General features: G+C 43.0%; 1 protein-coding gene across 2 annotated transcripts in view; it reads right to left on the bottom strand.

The window, feature by feature from the left end:
- ninl (ninein-like) overlaps positions 1 to 2,951 on the bottom strand; it is a 23,737-nt gene extending 20,786 nt beyond the window's left edge. Inside the window, exons 1-4 of one of the 2 annotated variants that reach the window (XM_047352112.1) lie at positions 2,759 to 2,951; positions 1,316 to 1,529; positions 986 to 1,082; positions 595 to 797 (exon numbers count right to left, since the gene is read on the bottom strand). In XM_047352112.1, the coding sequence (XP_047208068.1) occupies positions 595 to 797; positions 986 to 1,082; positions 1,316 to 1,501 (486 nt within the window). In that variant the 5' untranslated portion in view covers positions 1,502 to 1,529; positions 2,759 to 2,951. The remainder of the gene's footprint in view (positions 1 to 594; positions 798 to 985; positions 1,083 to 1,315; positions 1,530 to 2,758) is intronic. The other variant, XM_047352114.1, reaches the window with a different exon arrangement.
- Positions 2,952 to 20,000: the final 17,049 nt, after the last annotated feature.

Here is a 20,000-nt window from a genome sequence, read left to right as displayed (position 1 = left end):
CAACTCAAATCTGCTCAGGAGTTAAAACAAATTGGTTTTGGATTAAAACTCAGTGAGTCGGGCCTCAAAGAGTTCTGGTTCCTTCAGAGATGATTTGTTATCATGTTGGAGAAATGAAGAGGAGGAGGAGAAGAAAACCCTTCACTTCTCAGACTGAAGGTCTAACATCTGAACCAACACCAAACAGCCAAAGCAGCTCCCAGTCTGCCAGCAGCCACATTCTTCACAATCCCACTTCCTGAGAAAACCTCCGCCTCCCAACAACCACCAAACCTCCCCCACCGGCCTCCTCCTCTCTTCTCCCTCCTCAGGTATTCCAAATCTCTGAACCGCAGAAACCTCTCCCAGTCTTCTCTGAGCTCCAGTCAGCCTGCTGCAGTGGACCCAGCTGCTTCTAACCGGTCCTGATCCAAGATTATCTGTAGTAACGGAACCAGGCTGCAGAGTTTAAAGCTGCAGGTCGCATTTTAACGTCAGGCCAAGCTGCATAGATCCAGATTAAAAGTTTTACAACTGAATCAAGCAATAAATAAGAACTTCCTGTAGAACTTCAGCACCAACAGCGCTCCTTCTCATACAGATGTTCTGTCTCACCTCCACACTCTCCAGAGAAGTAGACCGTCTCAGTTTGGCTCTGCGGACGCCGGGCGGTGAGGAGTCCGCAGCTTCAGTTCTGGATGGAGTAGACTCCTCTGAGTCACAGCTGAGGCCAGCATTAGGTAGAGTTTCAGGGCAAGAACGGCGGCCGTAACGCTTCGTTCCCTTCACGAATTTCGGTTTCACCTCCTGTGGGATGTCTGCAGAGAGGAGGAGGAGGAAGCTGAAGGTCAGCTGGGTGGAGACTCTCAGAGCCAAGAACAAACAAAAAGCTGTAGCCCTGGAACCTTGACCAGCAGAACCAGAACTAAAGCTGGTCTCAGGTCAGCTCTGTAGACCTGCACACAGACTGACTCCGGTCCAATAACCTGACCCTGCAGTGTCTCACCTGGCTCCAGGTAGCTGCTGTTGTCCTCAGAGGTGCTGAAGTCCAGACAGCGGGACAGAATGGCCACGAAGCCGTCCTTAAACTCCTCAAAGTTCACCTGCAACACAAACACAACATTTCATAAATCATCTACAAATAAAACACAACAACTATAACCTGCTGCTGCTGTGTTCTACCAGCAGGGTCTGGCTGGTATCTATAGGTCATGGAGGTCGTCTCTCATGTTCTCGTCAGCTGAAGCTCTGATGTGTGAGATCAGTCTGAACGTAGCAGAACGACCACTTCAGATGTGTTTAATGAAGCCGGTGTGCAGCAGCGTGGGGGCGTTACCCTGCCGTATGGGCGCTCTCCCAGCAGTGTGTCCAGCAGCAGCGGCAGATGTGCGTCCAGCTGCAGCTTCCTGCACAGCTCCGTCAGCTCATCTCTGTCCAGGAAGCCCGTGGCCGTCGTGTCGCAGCTCTTGAACTCGGCTTTCAGCTGCGCCACGTAGTGACTGTGCTCCTCCTCCTCCTCCATCAGGACGCATCACGCTGTGGCTTCTCACCTGATGGGAAACACGGAGCAGCTTCATCAGACTGATCACCACAGAGTAAGAACAGATCAACACCCACACTGAAATACTCCCTCAGCTGATCTCTTCATCAACCAACATCTTGTTCAGGGTCAGAATCAAGGACTGGATCAACGTGTATTACCCAACAGAACATCCCTGTAAATAACTGGAGCTCCTCTCCAGCTCAGGATCACGGAGGACCTCAGGGATGAGTCCTCGGTGTTCTGACAGAGTTCTGCTCACAGTGTAAACTGTCATGGATCAGTTCTTCCCTTTAGATCCAAAGCTTTATAAAACTCCCTGTCCACAGAAAACCAAATCACAAAACTGTGGTTTATAATTTCAACTACATCCAGTAAAACAAGCTGAAATCATCCCAGTCCCAGTAACAGACCAGTAATCTGAATGCAGGGATGGAGTTAGTGTAGAACCAGCAGGTCCATAGATCATCTCAGAGTCCATGCAGCTTCTAAATGTTTCCAGGACTGACGGACCTCCACGACCAGCCTGGTCTCTGTTTGTCCTCCAGGTGTTTCTGTGGAGCTTCCATGTGAGAAGGATGAACTGAGCTGGGCTGATTATGGAGACCATGGAGTCACCATGGAGATCACATCTGATATGTGAAATGTCCAAAGGTTTGAAGTTCTTCCTGAATGTTCTGTTCTGATAACATCTGATACTGCTGAATCGAACCAGACTGGACTGAACATGTCTGACTGGACATGTGTTGTGAACTGGCGCTGATAAATAAACTGAACTACATGTGACAGGTTCTGTCCTCGAGGTTTCAGAAGATCCTGGAAATGTGTGCTGATGAAGACAGCAAGTGATCTTCGCTTGCTTCACACCATCTTCATCATCCTCCTCCTCCTCCTCAGCTTCATCAGCACCACCTGAGTTTTTGTCATTGTTGATCCTGCTGTCAGCTGGACATTGTTCAACAGTAAAGCTCTTCTAAACCACGTCACACCTCCTCAGGGCGCTCGTCTGTTTCCGGAAAGCTTTCGGCTCCGCTCGGAGACCCTCGCGAGCCAGAGAAGCTTCACCATGGGAACGGAGGCGCGAGCCGCAGGAACAAAGAGGCTCGCGGTGACAAAACGACGCAGAAAGTTTAAAAAGTTTTACTTTGCGCCATTAGCTGCGGCTGTTCCAGAGAGCGGAGCTGCCGCAGAGTCTGTCCGCTAACTGCGGGATAACGACTCAACTAGAAACAAACTTACCGACAGAAAGTTCTGATCCGGTCCGGTCCGGTCCAAACCTTACGGTTCCTTCATAAAGGAGATATTGAATCTGCGGACAGACCACCGTTACAGAACCGAGCCAGAGGCAGAGTTACCGTAGATGCTGACCCGGAGAACCGAGACCCGGACTGACTGGATCAAACAGAAGCGGAGATCATATGCACACACACTGACTTCCGGTCTAATTTCAAAATAAAACAGCTTTGTCATTCAGCTTTATTTCATGCTTTCTTGTTTTGATTTTGGTATGTTTGGTAAACAAATTTTCCAATAACTGTATCTTTCTGTTTAATTATTGAGCCTAAGATATTGTATAAATTATAATTTATTTACATCAAACTATTATTATGTGTTATATTATTATTATTACTATTATTATTATATGGCATGGTGTGGAAACAATCATCTCATTTTGAACGTGACTAAAACAAAGGAGATGATTGTAGATTTTAAGAGAAACAGGAATAAGTCAAAAACTATTTCTATCATGGGAGAAGAAGTGGAGGTGGTGGAGGAGCATAAATACCTCGGTGTTCACCTGGACAACAGACTAGAGTGGAGATGCAACTGTGAAGCTGTCTACAAGAAGGGACAGAGCAGACTGTACTTCTTGAGGAAGCTTAGGTCCTTTGGTGTTTGCAGCAAGATGCTGGATATCTTCTATAAGTCTGTTGTGGAAAGTCTGATCTATTCTACCATCATCTGCTGGGGAAGCAGCATCAGAACCAGGGACTTAAAAAAGCTCAACAAGCTGATAAAGAAGTCTGGTTCTGTTCTGGGGACTCCTCTGGAACCTCTGGAGATTATTGTGGAAAGAAGGATTCTCCATAAAATGAAGAACATTATGGAGAACCCTGAGCATCCTCTTCATCAGACTGTCCTACAACAACAGAGTGTCTTCAGTCAGAGGCTTCTTCAGATTTGCTGTAAGACGGAGCGCTACAGGAGATCCTTCCTGCCCACAGCCATCAGCATCTACAACGGCTCTTTGAAGAAACCTTCATAATATGAGTTACAACAACATTTAATTTCCCTTTGGGATTAATAAAGTATTTTTGAATTGAATTGAATTATTATTGGTTTCAATATCTTTTTGCACGTTTATCTCTATAAAACTTGGCAGTAAAGCTTATTCTGACTTTGATTCTATAGATAAACTTGAAAGATGACAACACTCCAAAGTTGGCAAGCTTTTATTTTGTTAATAAAAACATGTTCCGTATCACTATTTGGGACCGGTCTGATTTAAACATAATGCACAGTGGAATCCCCTCCCTGGCCTGCCACCTTACCATGGTGGAGGGGTTTGAGTGTCCCAATGTAGTCAGGGGTTTCATGCCCCTGGAAGGGTCACCCAAGGCAAACAGGTCCTAGGTGAGGGATCAGACAAAGTGCAGCCCACGGCCTTATGACGAATAACATAGATGGAAACAGTGTTCCAGTGTTCCCTCGCCCGGACGCAGGTCACCGTGGCCCCACTCTGGAGCCAGGCCTGGAGGTGGGGCACGCTGGCGAGCACCTGGTGGCCGGGTTTTCACCCATGGAGCCCAGCCGGGCACAGCCTGAAGAGGAAATGTGGGTTCCCCTTCCGATGGGCTCACCACCCGTGGGAGGGGCCAAAGGGGTCGGGTGCATTGTGGTATGGGTGGCGGCCGAAGGCGGAGACCTTGGCGGTCTGATCCTCGGCTGCAGAAGCTGGCTCCCACTCTGGTGGGGAAGGAGCCTGAGTTGGTGAGGTAGAGAGGTTCCAGTTAGAAATAGTCTGGCTCACCTCTACGCACGGCTCTGGTTCTGGAACCAGTCTCCTTGAGAGGGGTTGAACACTCTTTCACTCTGGAGTTGCCCTTGGTGACAGGCGCTGAGCTGGGGTGGGCATACTTGTTGCCGCCCATCTTGTCACCTGTACGTTGGGGTTCACCCCTGTGAATGAGAGGGTAGCCTCCCTTCACCTATGGGTGGGAGGACGGGTTCTGTCTGGGGTTTGTGCTTATGCACCAAACGGCAGTTCAGACTACCAGCCTTTTTGGATTCCTTGGAGGGGTGTTGGAGAGCCCCCATCCGGAGGACTCCCTTGTTCTGCTGGGGGACCTTAACGCTCACATTGGCAATGACAGTGAGACCTGGAGGAGTTTGGTTGGGAGGAATGGCACTCCCTTTCTGAACCTAAGTGGTGTTTTGTTATTGGACATCTGCGCTCGTCATGGATTGTCCATAATGAATACAATGTTCAAGCATAAGGGTGTCCATATGTACTCTTGGCACCAGGACACCCCAGGCCGCAGTTCGATGATCGACTTTGTTGTCGTGTCATCCGATCTGTGGCCGCATGTCCTGGACACTCAAGTACAGTCAAGTCAAGTTTATTTATTTAGCGCTTTTCAGCAACAAGGCACTCAAGGCGCTGTACGTACGGAAAAACATTACAACGATACAGAAAATCTAACAACAGGTAATTTAAAAAAAATAAATAAATAAATAAAAAGAATAGAATGAAGGATAAGAAAATGAAAGGAAAATTGGACTGAAAACGTAACTAATTGTTGGAAAAATGTATAAAATTGATCATTGTTTAGTTTAAACAAGGTTTATGTCTTTATGACTTTCTACTATAGTGAAGATGATTCCTGTGATTGGTTTTAGTGTGTAAAAGGGAGTGGAGAGTTAAGGAATGTGGTCTTGAGTGGATCACTCTGTAAGAATCGGCTCAACCAATTCCTGCTTTTTGCTTGTAAGAATGTGAGTTGTAAATAAAAGGCTGGTGCAAGACTGCCTCACCCTTGCAAGTCAAACTTATTTGGTTCATTTGTGTCTTCTTTTGCACTGATCTGTATTTATCAGCTTTCTAACTATAACATTTCTTTGGTCCTTCGAGCCGGAGCGTGTCGAAGCCGTCTCTACTTCCCTGAGTCCGTTGATTTGGGTCCAGGTTTCAAAAGAGTGAAATAAACACAAAGTACAATCAGCTTATGTTCACCTCTGCACAGAGTGAGAGAGATGATGCCCCAGCCAAACACCTGCGAGTAACAACTCTGCTCTCTCTCTGCTTCCAGCTCGTTTTATTAAATCTCCTGGGTGTGTTCACATTACATATATCATATATCATATCACTCAGTGTATAACATACCAGTTCCTTATGTCCAAATAAGGAGTGCTTCTTGTTATTACTTCCAGCAGACTCATCTTGTCTCCGGCCCTCCCTGTCCTTCACCAATTTATGACCTTGCACTCTCTATCCTCTACTCCCTGTCATCTATCTACACATTCCAGTTACACACATAGATAGTTTATATTCTACAAGCGCTAGAAGTCCGCCGCCCTGGGGGCCAACGGTGCGTGTGGGGTTCCAGTCTGCGCAGCCTGCAGAACGTCTGGAGAACAAAAATCCTGCACAGTGAATTCTGTGTTGGTAACCGGCGAATCAACCGAGGTGCACCGGGAGGGTGGATCAACGCGTTTCGACAGACAGTGTGAACGAATGCGCAGGTAAGACAGAACCAACTAAGTATATTAGAAAAATAAGAATAAATAGGAGTTTTGAGTTTAGAGGTACTTGTAATTTCCCTTAAGGAGATTCAGAAGCAAACCAACTCCATGGAAAATTCTGAGTTTAAAAAGAAAAGCGGGTAAAAAACAGAAAACCTAGTCTAGGTGATTTAGGCCTAGAAGTGATTGTGTGTTGATGCGTGTGTGTGTGTGTGTGTGTCTGCTGAATCATACGGCACTCTCATTGAGACAACCCGAAACCTTGCTGGTGTTCACATAAAGTTGTTGACAGTTGAGAGGTGATTTTAGGATATTTGGATATTAGGTGCCATCATATCTCAGTCTAAAATGTGGAAGATGAGTGTTATCGTTTGTGAGATATAGGACCCCAGAAGGCAGCATGACGGTAAGTGCAAAAGATTTAATAACAAAAAACTCACTCACTAGGAGGCAGAAACCAAAACAACAAACGCACAGGAAAAACTGACATGGGCAGGCTGGCAAGACAGGCTTGACATGAACAGGAGGACATGAGCTTGAATTGAAAACAAGACTTGAGCATGAAAAATGTTTCTGCAATGAATGACAGAACAGGTGTGTATATATAGAGGGTAAACCAGGTGAAGCAAGACACATTAACTAGGTGCAGGTGAACCGAATAAAGTTGATTAACAGAGAACACAACGTGACAGGAGCAAAACATGGCTTGAACACAACGCAAATCCAAGGAAACAAACTAATGAAAATATAACTAGAAAAACATGAAACAAAAGCATAAACAGGAAAATAATAAACAGAAGCATGATTCAAGACTTGAGCTGTGAAAAACATAAGAAAAACCAAACAACCCCAAATCATAACAATGAGATACTAATAACTTCACCTACTGCAATGTTTAATGATCTGATTGAATATGTGAAACAACTGATTAACATAATAATGATGTTTTTCAACAGGTGATGCTTATTCAGGAGAAATGCTGTGTTCCTGGGAAATGCAGTTCATTTATTAACAATACATTTTTCTTCAACAGGTGGAAGCTGGAGAAATAACATCACACTGTGTGGACGTTTTGTTGACTAATCATAGATTGGATCCATGAAACATTATGAGCACAGACCAAATGACCAAGGTTCTGACTGACTTATGAACCTCACTGACATGACAATGATAACCTGATACTTCTCCAGACTAGACGAACCCAAAAGACAACACCTTCAAGGTGGACCCCACAAACACCACCTTATTGATCCTTGGTGGACAAAAAAGAATTGAAGCATTTAAAACAGACCTAGTGGAAACAAAAGGGGTTATGAGGAAACAATGTGAATTTAAAAAAATATAAAAAGAAAATTATATGGGAATTTTTGTAAATGAAATTGCTCTGATAGAGAAGTAACTAAGTACATTTATTTGTACAGTACATTGCAGGCAGGGCAATTTAAAGTGCTTAACATTATAAAATACAAAATCCTAAAAACCATCAAGTGGATGTTCATGACAGCCATGGGGGAATGACATATACAAGTCCTGCACAGTTGTCAGAGGGATTTTAAGCCATTCTTCTTGCAGGATAGTGGCCAGGTCAGTACGTGATACTGGTGGAGGAAAACGTTTCCTGACTCGCTCCTCCAAAACACCCCAAAGTGGCTCAATAATATTTAGATCTGGTGACTGTGCAGGCCATGGGAGATGTTCAACTTCACTTTCATGTTCATCAAACCAATCTTTCACCAGTCTTGCTGTGTGTATTGGTGCATTGTCATCCTGATACACAGCACCACCTTCAGGATACAATGTTTGAACCATTGGATGCACATGGTCCTCAAGAATGGTTTGGTAGTCCTTGGCAGTGACGCGCCCATCTAGCACAAGTATTGGGCCAAGGGAATGCCATGATATGGCAGCCCAAACCATCACTGATCCACCCCCATGCTTCACTCTGGGCATGCAACAGTCTGGGTGGTACGCTTCTTTGTGGCTTCTCCACACCGTAACTCTCCTGGATGTGGGGAAAACAGTAAAGGTGGACTCATCAGAGAACAATACATGTTTCACATTGTCCACAGCCCAAGATTTGCGCTCCTTGCACCATTGAAACCAACGTTTGGCATTGGCATGAGTGACCAAAGGTTTGGCTATAGCAGCCCGGCCGTGTATATTGACCCTGTGGAGCTCCTGACGGACAGTTCTGGTGGAAACAGGAGAGTTGAGGTGCACATTTAATTCTGCCATGATTTGGGAAGCCATGGTTTTATGTTTTTTGGATACAATCCAGGTTAGTACCTGAACATCCCTTTCAGACAGCTTCCTCTTGCGTCCACAGTTAATCCTGTTGGATGTGGTTCGTCCTTCTTGGTGGTATGCTGACATTACCTTGGATACCGTGGCTCTTGATACATCACAAAGACTTGCTGTCTTGGTCACAGATGCGCCAGCAAGACGTGCAACAACAATTTGTCCTCTTTTGAACTCTGGTATGTCACCCATAATGTTGTGTGCATTTCAATATTTTAAGTAAAACTGTGCTCTTACCCTGCTAATTGGACCTTCACACTCTGCTCTTACTGGTGCAATGTTCAATCAATGAAGACTGGCTACCAGGCTGGTCCAGTTTAGCCATGAAACCTCCCACACTAAAATGACAGGTGTTTCAGTTTCATTGTCCAACACCTGTATCTGTGTTTAACTTCCATTAATTGGGGAAACCCAGCAGGAGCTTGAAAACAATGTGCCGGGAGTCAGCTGTTCTCTCGGGGTTCATCGCACCTCAACCCACCGGTCAGCTGTGCGCTGGCGAGGAGAGCCGGCTGTGAGCCCGGGCAGCAGGGCAGCAAACACATCGGAGCACGTGTGGAATTAGGCGAAATCTTGATAAATCGAGCAGATACTTCAGGTTTATACAGCTACATTCTAGTCTAAAAACAAGTTCATTTTGTTCCACAGAAAGCGGAATATATCCAACTTAGTTCACAGCTTTTCTCTCTCCTCCAGGCTTTGCTACTTCCGTTAGCACAATTTACTTTGACCCGCAATGAATCATGGGATAGGGTGGCCCACGAAGGATACACCGGACCCATCCTTCATATCTGGGGAAAAGAAGGACGCATTTGTCGGCCCTATTTAGAGGAGCCTGCGAAGCTGATTACGTCATTGCCTCACAATGACGTAATCAGCCAACAAATGCGTCTTTCAAAGAATGCAGCCCTTCAATCTGGACGCAACAACAGTGAATGACGTCCATGAATCAGTGAATCTGTGTTTGATTATTCAAAGGCTATCCTCAAGGACCGGATGTGTGACACAAAAAACGGAATTTTAGAACTGAAAGTTAAAGTAGTGAAACTGAATTTTCATTTCAATAAAATACATTTTCAAACCAATAAATTCAGTTTCAATTAAGTGAAATTCATTTTCAGACCAATGCTTTTAATTTCAAATTACACAAATACAGATTCGGTCTGAGAAATTCAAATTCAGTTTCTGATGGCACAAGTTTCTTCCCATAGCTATAGACCTGTCTTCAATTTTTCAAAATTATTTTACAAACATAGTAATTACATTTTTTGTGTGGCCAATCTCTGTCCGTTTTGTCTGTTTTTGTGAAATGTTTGTTTTATGTTATGTAAAAATTAGGGTATATGTGCATGATAATAATTAAAGAATATACGTCCAAGTGTGATCCTCAACATTACCATAATATTAGGTCAATTTTTATGGTAAACAAAAGGATTTTAACAGATGTTTGGACTTTTTCCAGTCAGGTTCAGAATGATCAATTTAGATTTAAAATTTAACACAAGATGAAATGTTCCTTAACAGAATTACTATTCTTGAAATTGAGAAAACTTGAGTTAATTGAAATAAACTTTAGTTACTTGAAATAAATACAGAGTGTAATTAAAAAGGGAAGAGATGAATGAAACTGTACAGGTGTGTTTATAAAACTGGGTAAGACAAACTAATATAAGATATAATATGCTTTTCATTTTTGTGTTCATTAATTTTATTAAGCCTTCTAAACTGATGAGGAGTGAGTTTTTTTTGGAACTAATGAAACCTAAACTAAACCAAGCATTATTAAAATAATAGCAGCTAACAGAAATAGTGACCTCATTTTTAAATATAATGAGGACTTACTGCATAAAAAAAATAGATTAGAATAGATGCATCTAAATAAATAACACACCCTCCATTTCTGCTACCTGTATGACCCCTTCTCTTTTCCAATGGTTATAATCAGTCTGACAGAGGGAGGTATCCCAATCATTGTGGTTTTTAGTAGAACAATGACCATCAGTGGGACCCTTTGTGAGGTTCCTTGAGACGACATTGTTGTAAATAAGCTCCGTTTAACTAAATAATTTGAACTGAAACTATCTCTGTAGTTATGCTGCTATAGGCTTAGGCTGCTGGAGGACATAATGACCACTTTCACCCTCTTTGCTACATTCTCATACTACTCTCTAATTCTGCATTATTTGCTGTTATTTCAGTTTTTAACTTTATGTTCTCTCTTTTCTCTTCCTAGAAGCTACACCTGGCCTGGTTCTGTGTCTACCTGTGACACCTTTCAGGAGAGGGGAATCATCCAAGCTTCTGCTGGCAACAACTTAATGCTCACCTTCTACAGATGATCCACATGGCCCTGTCTTTCAGTGTTTAACCCTTTCTCTCTCCTAGACATGGCTACTGACTGAGCTTCTACTGTAACTAACTCTATGTGCTCTCTTTCAGACTCTAACCTTGAAAACTGGATCAGAGTTCATCTGCTTAGCTGTGTTGGGACCATACAGCCATGGGTTTCAACTAAAACTCTGGTACGGACATTCCTGGAACTTTTCAAAATAAAGTGCATTAACCTTCTTCCGGCACAGCCAGAAAAGGGGATAACTGCGGACTTCCTGTGGCGCCTTTACCCAAATAAAAGCACAACTCCGAAGGGGAAAGGGGGGTAGCAGAGGACGCCCCAGTGATGCCACTGCCCGTATAAGACCCCCATCCTTCCCACATATCGCTCTCTTCCACGCGACCTTCCAGAGGGACCGGATAGGAGAGGAAAGCGCACTGATGTCTTTTGCTGGCAAAAAGACATAAATTCAACTGGATCCAAAGCCATACGATCATCGATCATATGCAAAGTTAAGTAGAATGAAATACTGTCTGTGTATCTGATATTTTCATTCATGAATGGGGAAATTAAGGTGTAAGAGTTGCTTACATTTTCTCTCCGAAGCTCCTGTTGAAGCACCCCCTCCGAGAGGTCTTTGGCGTGTTCGTTTATTCACCGTAAGCTGAAAGAATTCACACCTATTGAAATAATACACTCAGACACCGTTATATTGAATTCAAAGTACCTGGCCCAGGGAAGTTCTCATGTGATCTGACCACACACCGAGACGACTTCGGAGCTTCTCACTGGACACATGGCTTTTATTAAAACACATGAAAATGGGCAGCGCCCTGTTTACAGTTTTTTCTCACATATAGTCACGTACACACATTTTCCTGCCTACCATATTAGGACATGTTCCTGTCTCCCAGCACCTGCACTCGTATCTACTGATATAGGCAGGGAGTAACACTTATCACCAATTTTCACACACTTCTGCCGTTTTCAGTAATTTTCCACTTCACCTCTTCTGTGAGAAATACTTCTGCAGACCACACAATACACAATGTCTTTATACTAACACAGGTTATACATTTTATTTCCCACACTGTTTATGAACATAATAATAATAATGCACACACATAATATATCTCCATACTCCGCAGAAGCAAACTGTATCGAACGCAGAGGTTAGCTGAAAGCCAACCGCTTGTTGACTGTGGACGTTTATCCGAACTTCATCGCCCTTGGACAACGTTTACTCACCATGGTCAGAGGTTAGGTTTGGGCAGATTAACAGATAGGTTTAGGATGAAATGATCTAAACGTTTTCATGTTATGAAGTTTTGTTTTGTGGAACCTGGCTATCTTTAGCGCTAGTAGGCTAGCTACGGCATGGGCCAGTTCTCTGTTCTTTGTATGTTGTAAAGTTAAGATAAACTTTATTTAAAGGGTGATTTTAAACAGAAGATCGCTCATAACGCGCCATCCGCGCTTATGCATTTTAACCCTTTTATTAACCCTGGTATTTTAAAGGTATGTGTTAATTCTGGTGCTAAGCTATCCGCTTCTTGCTAGCTTAACTGCTAACAGTAAGAGCACGTGTGTGCTAGCATTAAGGCTAGTCAACAGAAAAGTTGTTAGTTTTCAAGCTAGTGAATAATAGTCCCTGAACATCATTTACTAGATTTGATAACTAAGTAAACACCATTAAGCCCCATTTCTCCAGAAAGATTTGGCTCTTTTCCAAAATGCTCAATAATATTTCTTCAAATATTATTTCAATAAATAAAGGCAGTTAATTAGACACCGTTGAGAATTAGTCATCCAGGAGGTTGGTTTTATTCGGCAGATCATTATTTAAAACATTATTTATTAAAATAATATTTGACCTGATCTTGCATTGTGAATGGTTGTCTAAACGTTGCTGATTATTGTCTAAGTTAGTTCCAAGAATAACTTAACTTCATTTCCAGATTCTTCAAGATAATCCTTGGTTCTCAAACATAAACATTGCATGGTAATGTTGCATCACTCTTTTGGTCATAATTATCAATCATCTTTAATGAACTTGTTTATATTGTACATAGCCCATTAGTCTTGATTATTCTTTAATTCTGCTTGGTAGTTTAGTTGGATTGTTTTAGCAAAGTAAAGAGTTTGTTGATTGAAATATGTTTGACTTTGAGTTGACTTATTTTTGTTAATAAATTCTTGTATTTTAAGAAATTGTGTGAATTCATTCCATATGTGTGCAGAGTTTATGCTGTTCAATAATGTCAGAGCTCGTCTCACACCTTTCTATTTTGTCCTAATACCATCACCTTAATGGGGCTGGTATTCACAGGACAATCCTTAACAGACCAAAATATTATTTGATAAAATATTAAAATGTTAATATTAAAATATTAATATTAAATATTAAATAATATTCTCAGATTCATATTTACAACATAGTGGCGTCCCTGGGTGGGCATTATTATGAACAGCTTGCACTGTACATAAATGTGAATGAATAAACCACAACTGCACATTATTGAGGTACCAAGTGATTAGCTTAAAACCAGCTGTCACTGGTCACAATAGGACTCAAAACATCAGAGTTCTAACATCAGATGTCACTGATTATATTTAAGAGAACATTATAACTCGTGACACTCCAGGAGTTCACAAATTTAGACCTTCGTCAAAATTAATAACTCCAATATCTCCATGCTAGTACCAATCAACTCTGCTACATAAGCAAAATTTTAGATGTTCTGACTCAGTCCGGTTTCTTCTGTGCAAACAATAACTTGAGACTTGGTTTAACTTCAGTTAACCTCACTGTCCAGACAGCTGCTGCACATCTGTATCCAGAGGCTGTGTTTTGTGTAAGACCACAATTTGAAACTAAATTAACTTTGCAGTTAATTTTAGTATCTGACCTAATTTTGATGCATGTATCCATTCAGGAGCTTTATAGTTTGTTTTATGGTTTGAAAGAACAGGATTTTTGCCAGATTAAATCCCAAATTTAAACTAATCACCTGCCATAAAGGGGGGTGAATCAAAAGTCAAATTGCAATTATTACACTTAGGATGTGTAGCAATTTTCTTTTTCCTTTGCATTTTAAACAAAATTCCCTTAAAGGTTAAGAGTAGTGTCTAATCATATCTCCTCACAAGAAAGGTGAAAAATTAACTCTAAAATCACAAATATCCTTAGAGAAAGGAGTAGCATTATAACACTGAGAGCATAGTGTTATCATAAGTCACAGGTTGAATGATCAACTGGTGCACCCATTTTACAATCAAATGTTTCCAATATATGTATAGTCAGATATACATATATAGCTGGACATACATTTGTTAGATGTTGTTGCTTTTAGCAACATTCTCATAACTTTGTTGTTGCTTTGTAGTGTCTGCCAGAATGATGGAATCAAACTCCATTATGAATTAAGCAGACGTGGAGATGAAGAAGGTGGTGGTTGCTGATCTCATCCATTTGTCTCCAGATGAGCGGGATGTTTTAAATCAGTTTGACCTTGCCACATGTGATCAGAGGATTCAGGAGTTGGTAAACTTCATTAAGTATCCGACTAGAGATGCTCTGATTTCAGATGTTCTTTGTCAGCTTACCTTGTTGTATCAGCAGAAATCACAACTGGAAGCTAAAATATATTCTCAGTTACAGGCTGACCATCAGATGACCCTTCAAAGAGAGAATGCTGCAAAGCTTGAACTCTCAAAAATTGAGGAGAGGATGGAGAAAGCTGAAGCAAAGTTAGTGGACCTGAAGGCAGATGAGCTCAAGAAAGCTTCATCCCAAAAGCAGGAACAAACCCCCACCTCTCAGGTACCTGATTTGCATTCTCACTCATAGCAGCTGCAGCAGCCATAGCAGGGGGCAGACTCAGACAGCAGGCATCCAGCACCTAGGTCAGAGTCTCCCCCTCCTAAATCTAGTCAAAGTGTTCAACTTACTTCCACAGACCTTAACAGAAGTGTTGGAAGTCAGATGGTCTCCAGTGGTTTCCTGTCAAACCCCATTGCAGTGAACAACCACCAAGATGACCAAGTGCCGGACTAAGCGTGCACAAGTGGCCCGATTCAGTGGGAGGAGCACCCTTCCAGCCTGATCTGCACCCCTCTCCTTTCTGACTCAGTGTCGACCCCTAGGGACCAGGAGAGAAGCACATGGTTCTCAGGTGACTCAATCCAACCTGACCCCCAACCACTTGCACAAGTCCATTCATTAGAAAGCTCTCATTTAAATCATGAGAAAACTTGTTTTCTCCCCCAGAGGTTTTATCAGGATCTTCCACCATTTCATGAACTTAACCAACGTGACTTCTCAGATGGACGTGGTCCACCTTGGGAGCATGGGGTCTGTTTTAAGCAGCTTGAATCCCTTGCTAAGGACATAGAAGGTTTTGATCCAGGTAGCCAGGAGTCAAATATTGATGCTTACCTGTGTGAGGTTGAACATTGTCTTCTTGACTTGCGTTTTCCTTCTCATCGTGAGAAGCTGAGGCTTATTTGGAAAACAACAGCTAAGAGTGTTCATGCGTTCATAAAAACTCTTCCTCCAGAAATTAGTGACAGTTATCCAACTCTCTGCCAGGCTCTTAGAGAAGAGTACTACGTTTACAGAGATGAAGCCGCTGCCACTATTAATGCTTTGACAGTTCTGCAAAAACAGTACGAACCTCCCAGAGAATATTTCCACCGTTTGAAGACAGCTTATTTTCAGGGATGTTATGCTCCAGGTCTTGAAGAAGACCACACGTTTAAGTCATTGTTTCTTCACAACCTCCACGTTAGCGTGCAGTATGATGTGACCATGCATTGTATAACCGAGAATCTCTCCATGCAGGAGACTCGTAGATATGCTCAGCTTGTGTGGGAAACACGTGTCCGTTCAGACAGAGCAGGAAAAGGCAAAGTTAGAATGTTAAACATTCAAACTGAGAACAGGCCTAAGAAGAAGCGCAAAGTAACTTCTCAAGTGATGCAACAGAACCAGGGGGGTGGTAACTGGCGTCGGCCAAAAGACAAGCCACCAGTTAAAAGACAAACACCTTTTCACAGTGCAACATCGAACTGTAAGGTTGGTGGTAAAGAGTGGAGCCACTCCAGAGATGTCATCACAGAGGAGGAGTTTGAGATGATCTGCAGGTGTGTTATAACTGAGGTAACGGCGTTCCTAAAAGACCTGGCAAGCCTGTAAAATCTATCAAACAAGGTATGAAGATGGTAAATAATTTCCAACACCCTATATTCTGTTTTAATCTTTTAATTGGACACACAGTGAGCGATGCTATATGCCAATTAAATGAAATTAGAAGGGGTATGTGGCAGGATGTCCATCCCGGCCGAGGAAACCTTTCTTCGTTGTTTACTTCTGGACCGTGGTGGCAACTGCTTTTGAAAATCATGACCCCTGTCATCGCTGTGTTATTGTTGTTTTTTATACTCTGTGTGTTATTTCCTGTATTGGAGCAATGATATTAAGGATGGTTGGAGGAATTGTTGATACAATGTTGTCCCAGGATTACCAACTTCTTGACGAGGACCAGAACTATGATGACACTTTGGAGGAGGAGTCACTAAACTTAACAATAGTTTAATGTTTAATGAGATGTATGCATAAAGCTTTTTGGAAGTGTATACATGACTGTTATTTAAACTAATCAATAATAATAACAACACTGTATCGGCCGTGGACCACTTCAGGTTCTTAGGAACCACCATCTCTGAGGACCTGAGATGGTCTTCACACATAGACACTGTTTGAAAGAAGGTCCAGCAGAGACTGTACTTCCTGAGGCAACTCAAGAAGCTCAACCTTCCACAGGAGCTGCTGGTCATCTTCTACACTGCCATCATTCAGTCTGTCCTGTCTTCATCCATCTCAGTGTGGTTTGGATCATCCACAAAACAGGACAGGTCCAGACTGCAACGAATAATCAGGACTGCAGAGAGAATAATCAGAGCTGACCTTCCCTCCATCCAGGACTTATACAGGTCAAGGGTCAAGAAAAGGACAGCTAACATCTCTGCAGACCCCACACACCCTGCACATAAACTGTTCAGAGTTTTACCTTCAGGTGGCGCTACAGAGCACTGTTCACTAAAACCAGCCGCCACAGAGACAGTTTCTTCTCCCAGGTTGTTTCTCTGTTGAACATTTAATAGAGTACAAAACAACAGCATACAGATGTTGCAAATGCACCTTTTTTGTTAGATATGTGTACATTGTAAATTGTAAATTTGTATATTCTGTAATCTAAAAACAACAAAAGAGCAAAGTGGACCGGAGTCAAATTCCTTGTTTATATGTACGAACTTGGCAATAAAGCTGATTCTGATTCTGATTCTGATTAAACAGGAGGGAATTGTTGGAAAAATGTATAAAATTGATCATTGTTTAGTTTAAACAAGGTTTATGTCTTTATGACTTTCTACTATAGTGAAGATGATTCCTGTGATTGGTTTTTAGTGTGTAAAAGGGAGTGGAGAGTTAAGGAATGTGGTCTGGGTGGATCACTCTCTGGACATGACAAGCTCATACCATATATGGGAATGACTACTTTTTATGTTTAAATCTTTGTAAGAATTGGCTCAACCAATCCCTGCTTTTTACTTGTAAGAATGTGAGTTGTAAATAAAAGGCTGGTGCAAGGATTTATTCTGTGTGAGAAGGAAGTCACTGCGGCAGAGGACTGTCTCACCCTTGCAAGTCAAACTTATTTGGTTCATTTCTGTCTTCTTTTGCACTGATCTGTATTTATCAGCTTTCTAACTCTAACACTAATAATGGTTAGATGGTCCAGTCAAAGGCCACTCTAAACAAATAGGTTTTTAAACTTGATTTAAAGCAATTTAGGGTTTCGGTGCTTTTACAGTTTTCTGGGAGTTTATTCCAGATTAGTGGAGCATAAGAACTAAAAGCTGCTTCTCCATGTTTGGTTCTGGTTCTGGTTCTGCAGAGTAGATTTGAGCCAGAAGACCTGAGAGGTCTGGGTGGTTGATCCACTGACAACAAGTCTGTAATGTATTTTGGTGCTAAGCCATTCAGTGATTTATAGACTAACAGAAGTATTTTAAAGTCTATTCTCTGAGCTACAGGGAGCCAGTGTAGGGACTTTTCTACTTCTCCTGTGGATTTCGACGGGGAGACCTTTTGTGATGACCTCTCTTTCTCAGCCAACTGCTGTTGGAGGCAGCGTTATCATTGTTGTTGATACTCCATGTTCTCTGCTGAAGGTCGGAGCTGCTGGCGGATTATTTACTGAATAGAAGAGATTAGATGTGAGACGTTTGGCTCCTGACTTGTTCAAACAGAAACCATCTTGCTTGAAGAGTTGTCTTTTTTCCCAAAAAATCTTAAAGTTGTCCATGAAGTTCACAGGTGTAGTAGCACATGCTTTATTCAACCATTTATTAATCATCAGAAATCTCGAAAAAATCTCATCTCAGAAAATCGGTGCAAAGGGTCCGCTGAGAAACACCTTGATATTGAGACCTCCAACAATATTCAGAAGACGAGTGAAATCCTCCTTCAATCCTTCTGATTTTTTCTTAGCCACGTCATCCATGGCTCCACAGTGTATAATAAGGTTTTCTAGAGACGAACGCTTTTCTGTGATTGCAAGAATATTCTCTGAGATATCAGACACCATGTTACTGGTACCAATCATAACTTCTTGTTGCAGAAGTTTTTAATCCCATCCACAGCTGTGTTGTCCACTATTAGGGTTCTTGGTCTGTTGAGGCGCTTTTTCTCTGGCAGCTTAGGAGAAGACTGTTTAGAATGAAGGTTGTTCTCAAACCTTTTATTGTTCTCAGAAGATGGATCATTTTCCTGGTTTTCATTCTGTAGTGGAGCAAATCTGTTCTGGAGAAGAACTCCATCATTTCCAGCTGTCTCACTCCTATCAGTTATTGTGACAGAAGCTCGCTGTCGAAGTCTCTTTTTCCCAGGGGAAACGGGGGCATTTCTCTGTAATTCTGGCCATTTTAATTTATTTAATTGCTGAGATCTTCCAGTGAGTCGTCCACCCTGATTTTTTGGGCATGGCCCTAAAACATGCCAGGGGGGTCTGCTGGTTGGTTTATTCTCAGTGTTCTGATTGCCGCCTGAGTTGTTGAGCTGGCTGTCACTGTTTGGGATCACAGGCAGAGTTGAATCATCGTTGTACCTCATATTCACCTCCACATTCACTTCTAGTTGATGGATTTTCATCTCCAAAACAGACAATTTCTGTAAGAGTTTGTCAAAGTCCTCTGTGGTGAAGGGAGGCATTTTTTGCTGATTAGCTGGCGTCAACTTGTCCTTCTTTCGAAGGGTGAAGAGGGGAGCGGAGCTTTCCACTGACCACTATCTGGTGGTGAGCTGGCTCCGATGGTGGGGGAGGATGCTGGTCAGACCTGGCAAACCCAAAGGAACCTTGAAGGTCTGCCGGGAATGCATGGCGGCAGTCCTCGAACCTGCTGGTGGACACCGGCGGTGAGGAATGCTGTCAGGGTGAAGAAGGAGTCTTACCGGGTCTTTTTGGCCCGTGGGACTCCGGAAGCAGATGATGGGTACCGGCAGTCCAAGCGGCATGCGGCTCCGGTGGTTGCTGAGGCAAAAACCCGGGCATGGGAGGATTTCGGAGTGGCCATGGAAAACAGCTTCTGTACGGCTTCAAGGCGATTCCGGTCCACCATCTGGCGTCTTGGGTAGAGAAGAGATACACCACCAACACTGTTTACAGTGGGGAGGGTGTGCTGCTGACCTCAACTCGGGACGTTGTGGGTCAGTCCGCAGAGTACTTTGAAGACCTCCTCAACCCCACCGCCACACCTTCCACTGAGGAAGCAGAGCCAGGGGACCTTGGTGCAGGCTCTCCAATCTCTGGTGCTGAGGTCACAGAGCTGACTAAAAAGCTCCTCAGTGGTAAGGCCCCAGGGGTGGATGAGATTCGTCCGGAGTACCTTAAGGCTCTGGATGTTGTAGGGTTGTGTTGGTTAACGCGACTCTGCAGCATCGCGTGGACATCGGGGGCAGTTCCACTGGATTGGCAGACCAGGGTGGTGGTCCCCATATTCAAAAAGGGGGACCGTAGAGTGTGTTCCAACTATAGGGGAGTCCCA

Source organism: Girardinichthys multiradiatus, chromosome 22 (assembly GCF_021462225.1).
Source record: "Girardinichthys multiradiatus isolate DD_20200921_A chromosome 22, DD_fGirMul_XY1, whole genome shotgun sequence".
In the NCBI taxonomy this organism is placed as follows: Eukaryota; Metazoa; Chordata; class Actinopteri; order Cyprinodontiformes; family Goodeidae; genus Girardinichthys; species Girardinichthys multiradiatus.
The sequence above is the reverse complement of the archived record's forward strand: the minus strand, read 5'-3'. Positions and strand labels throughout refer to the sequence as shown.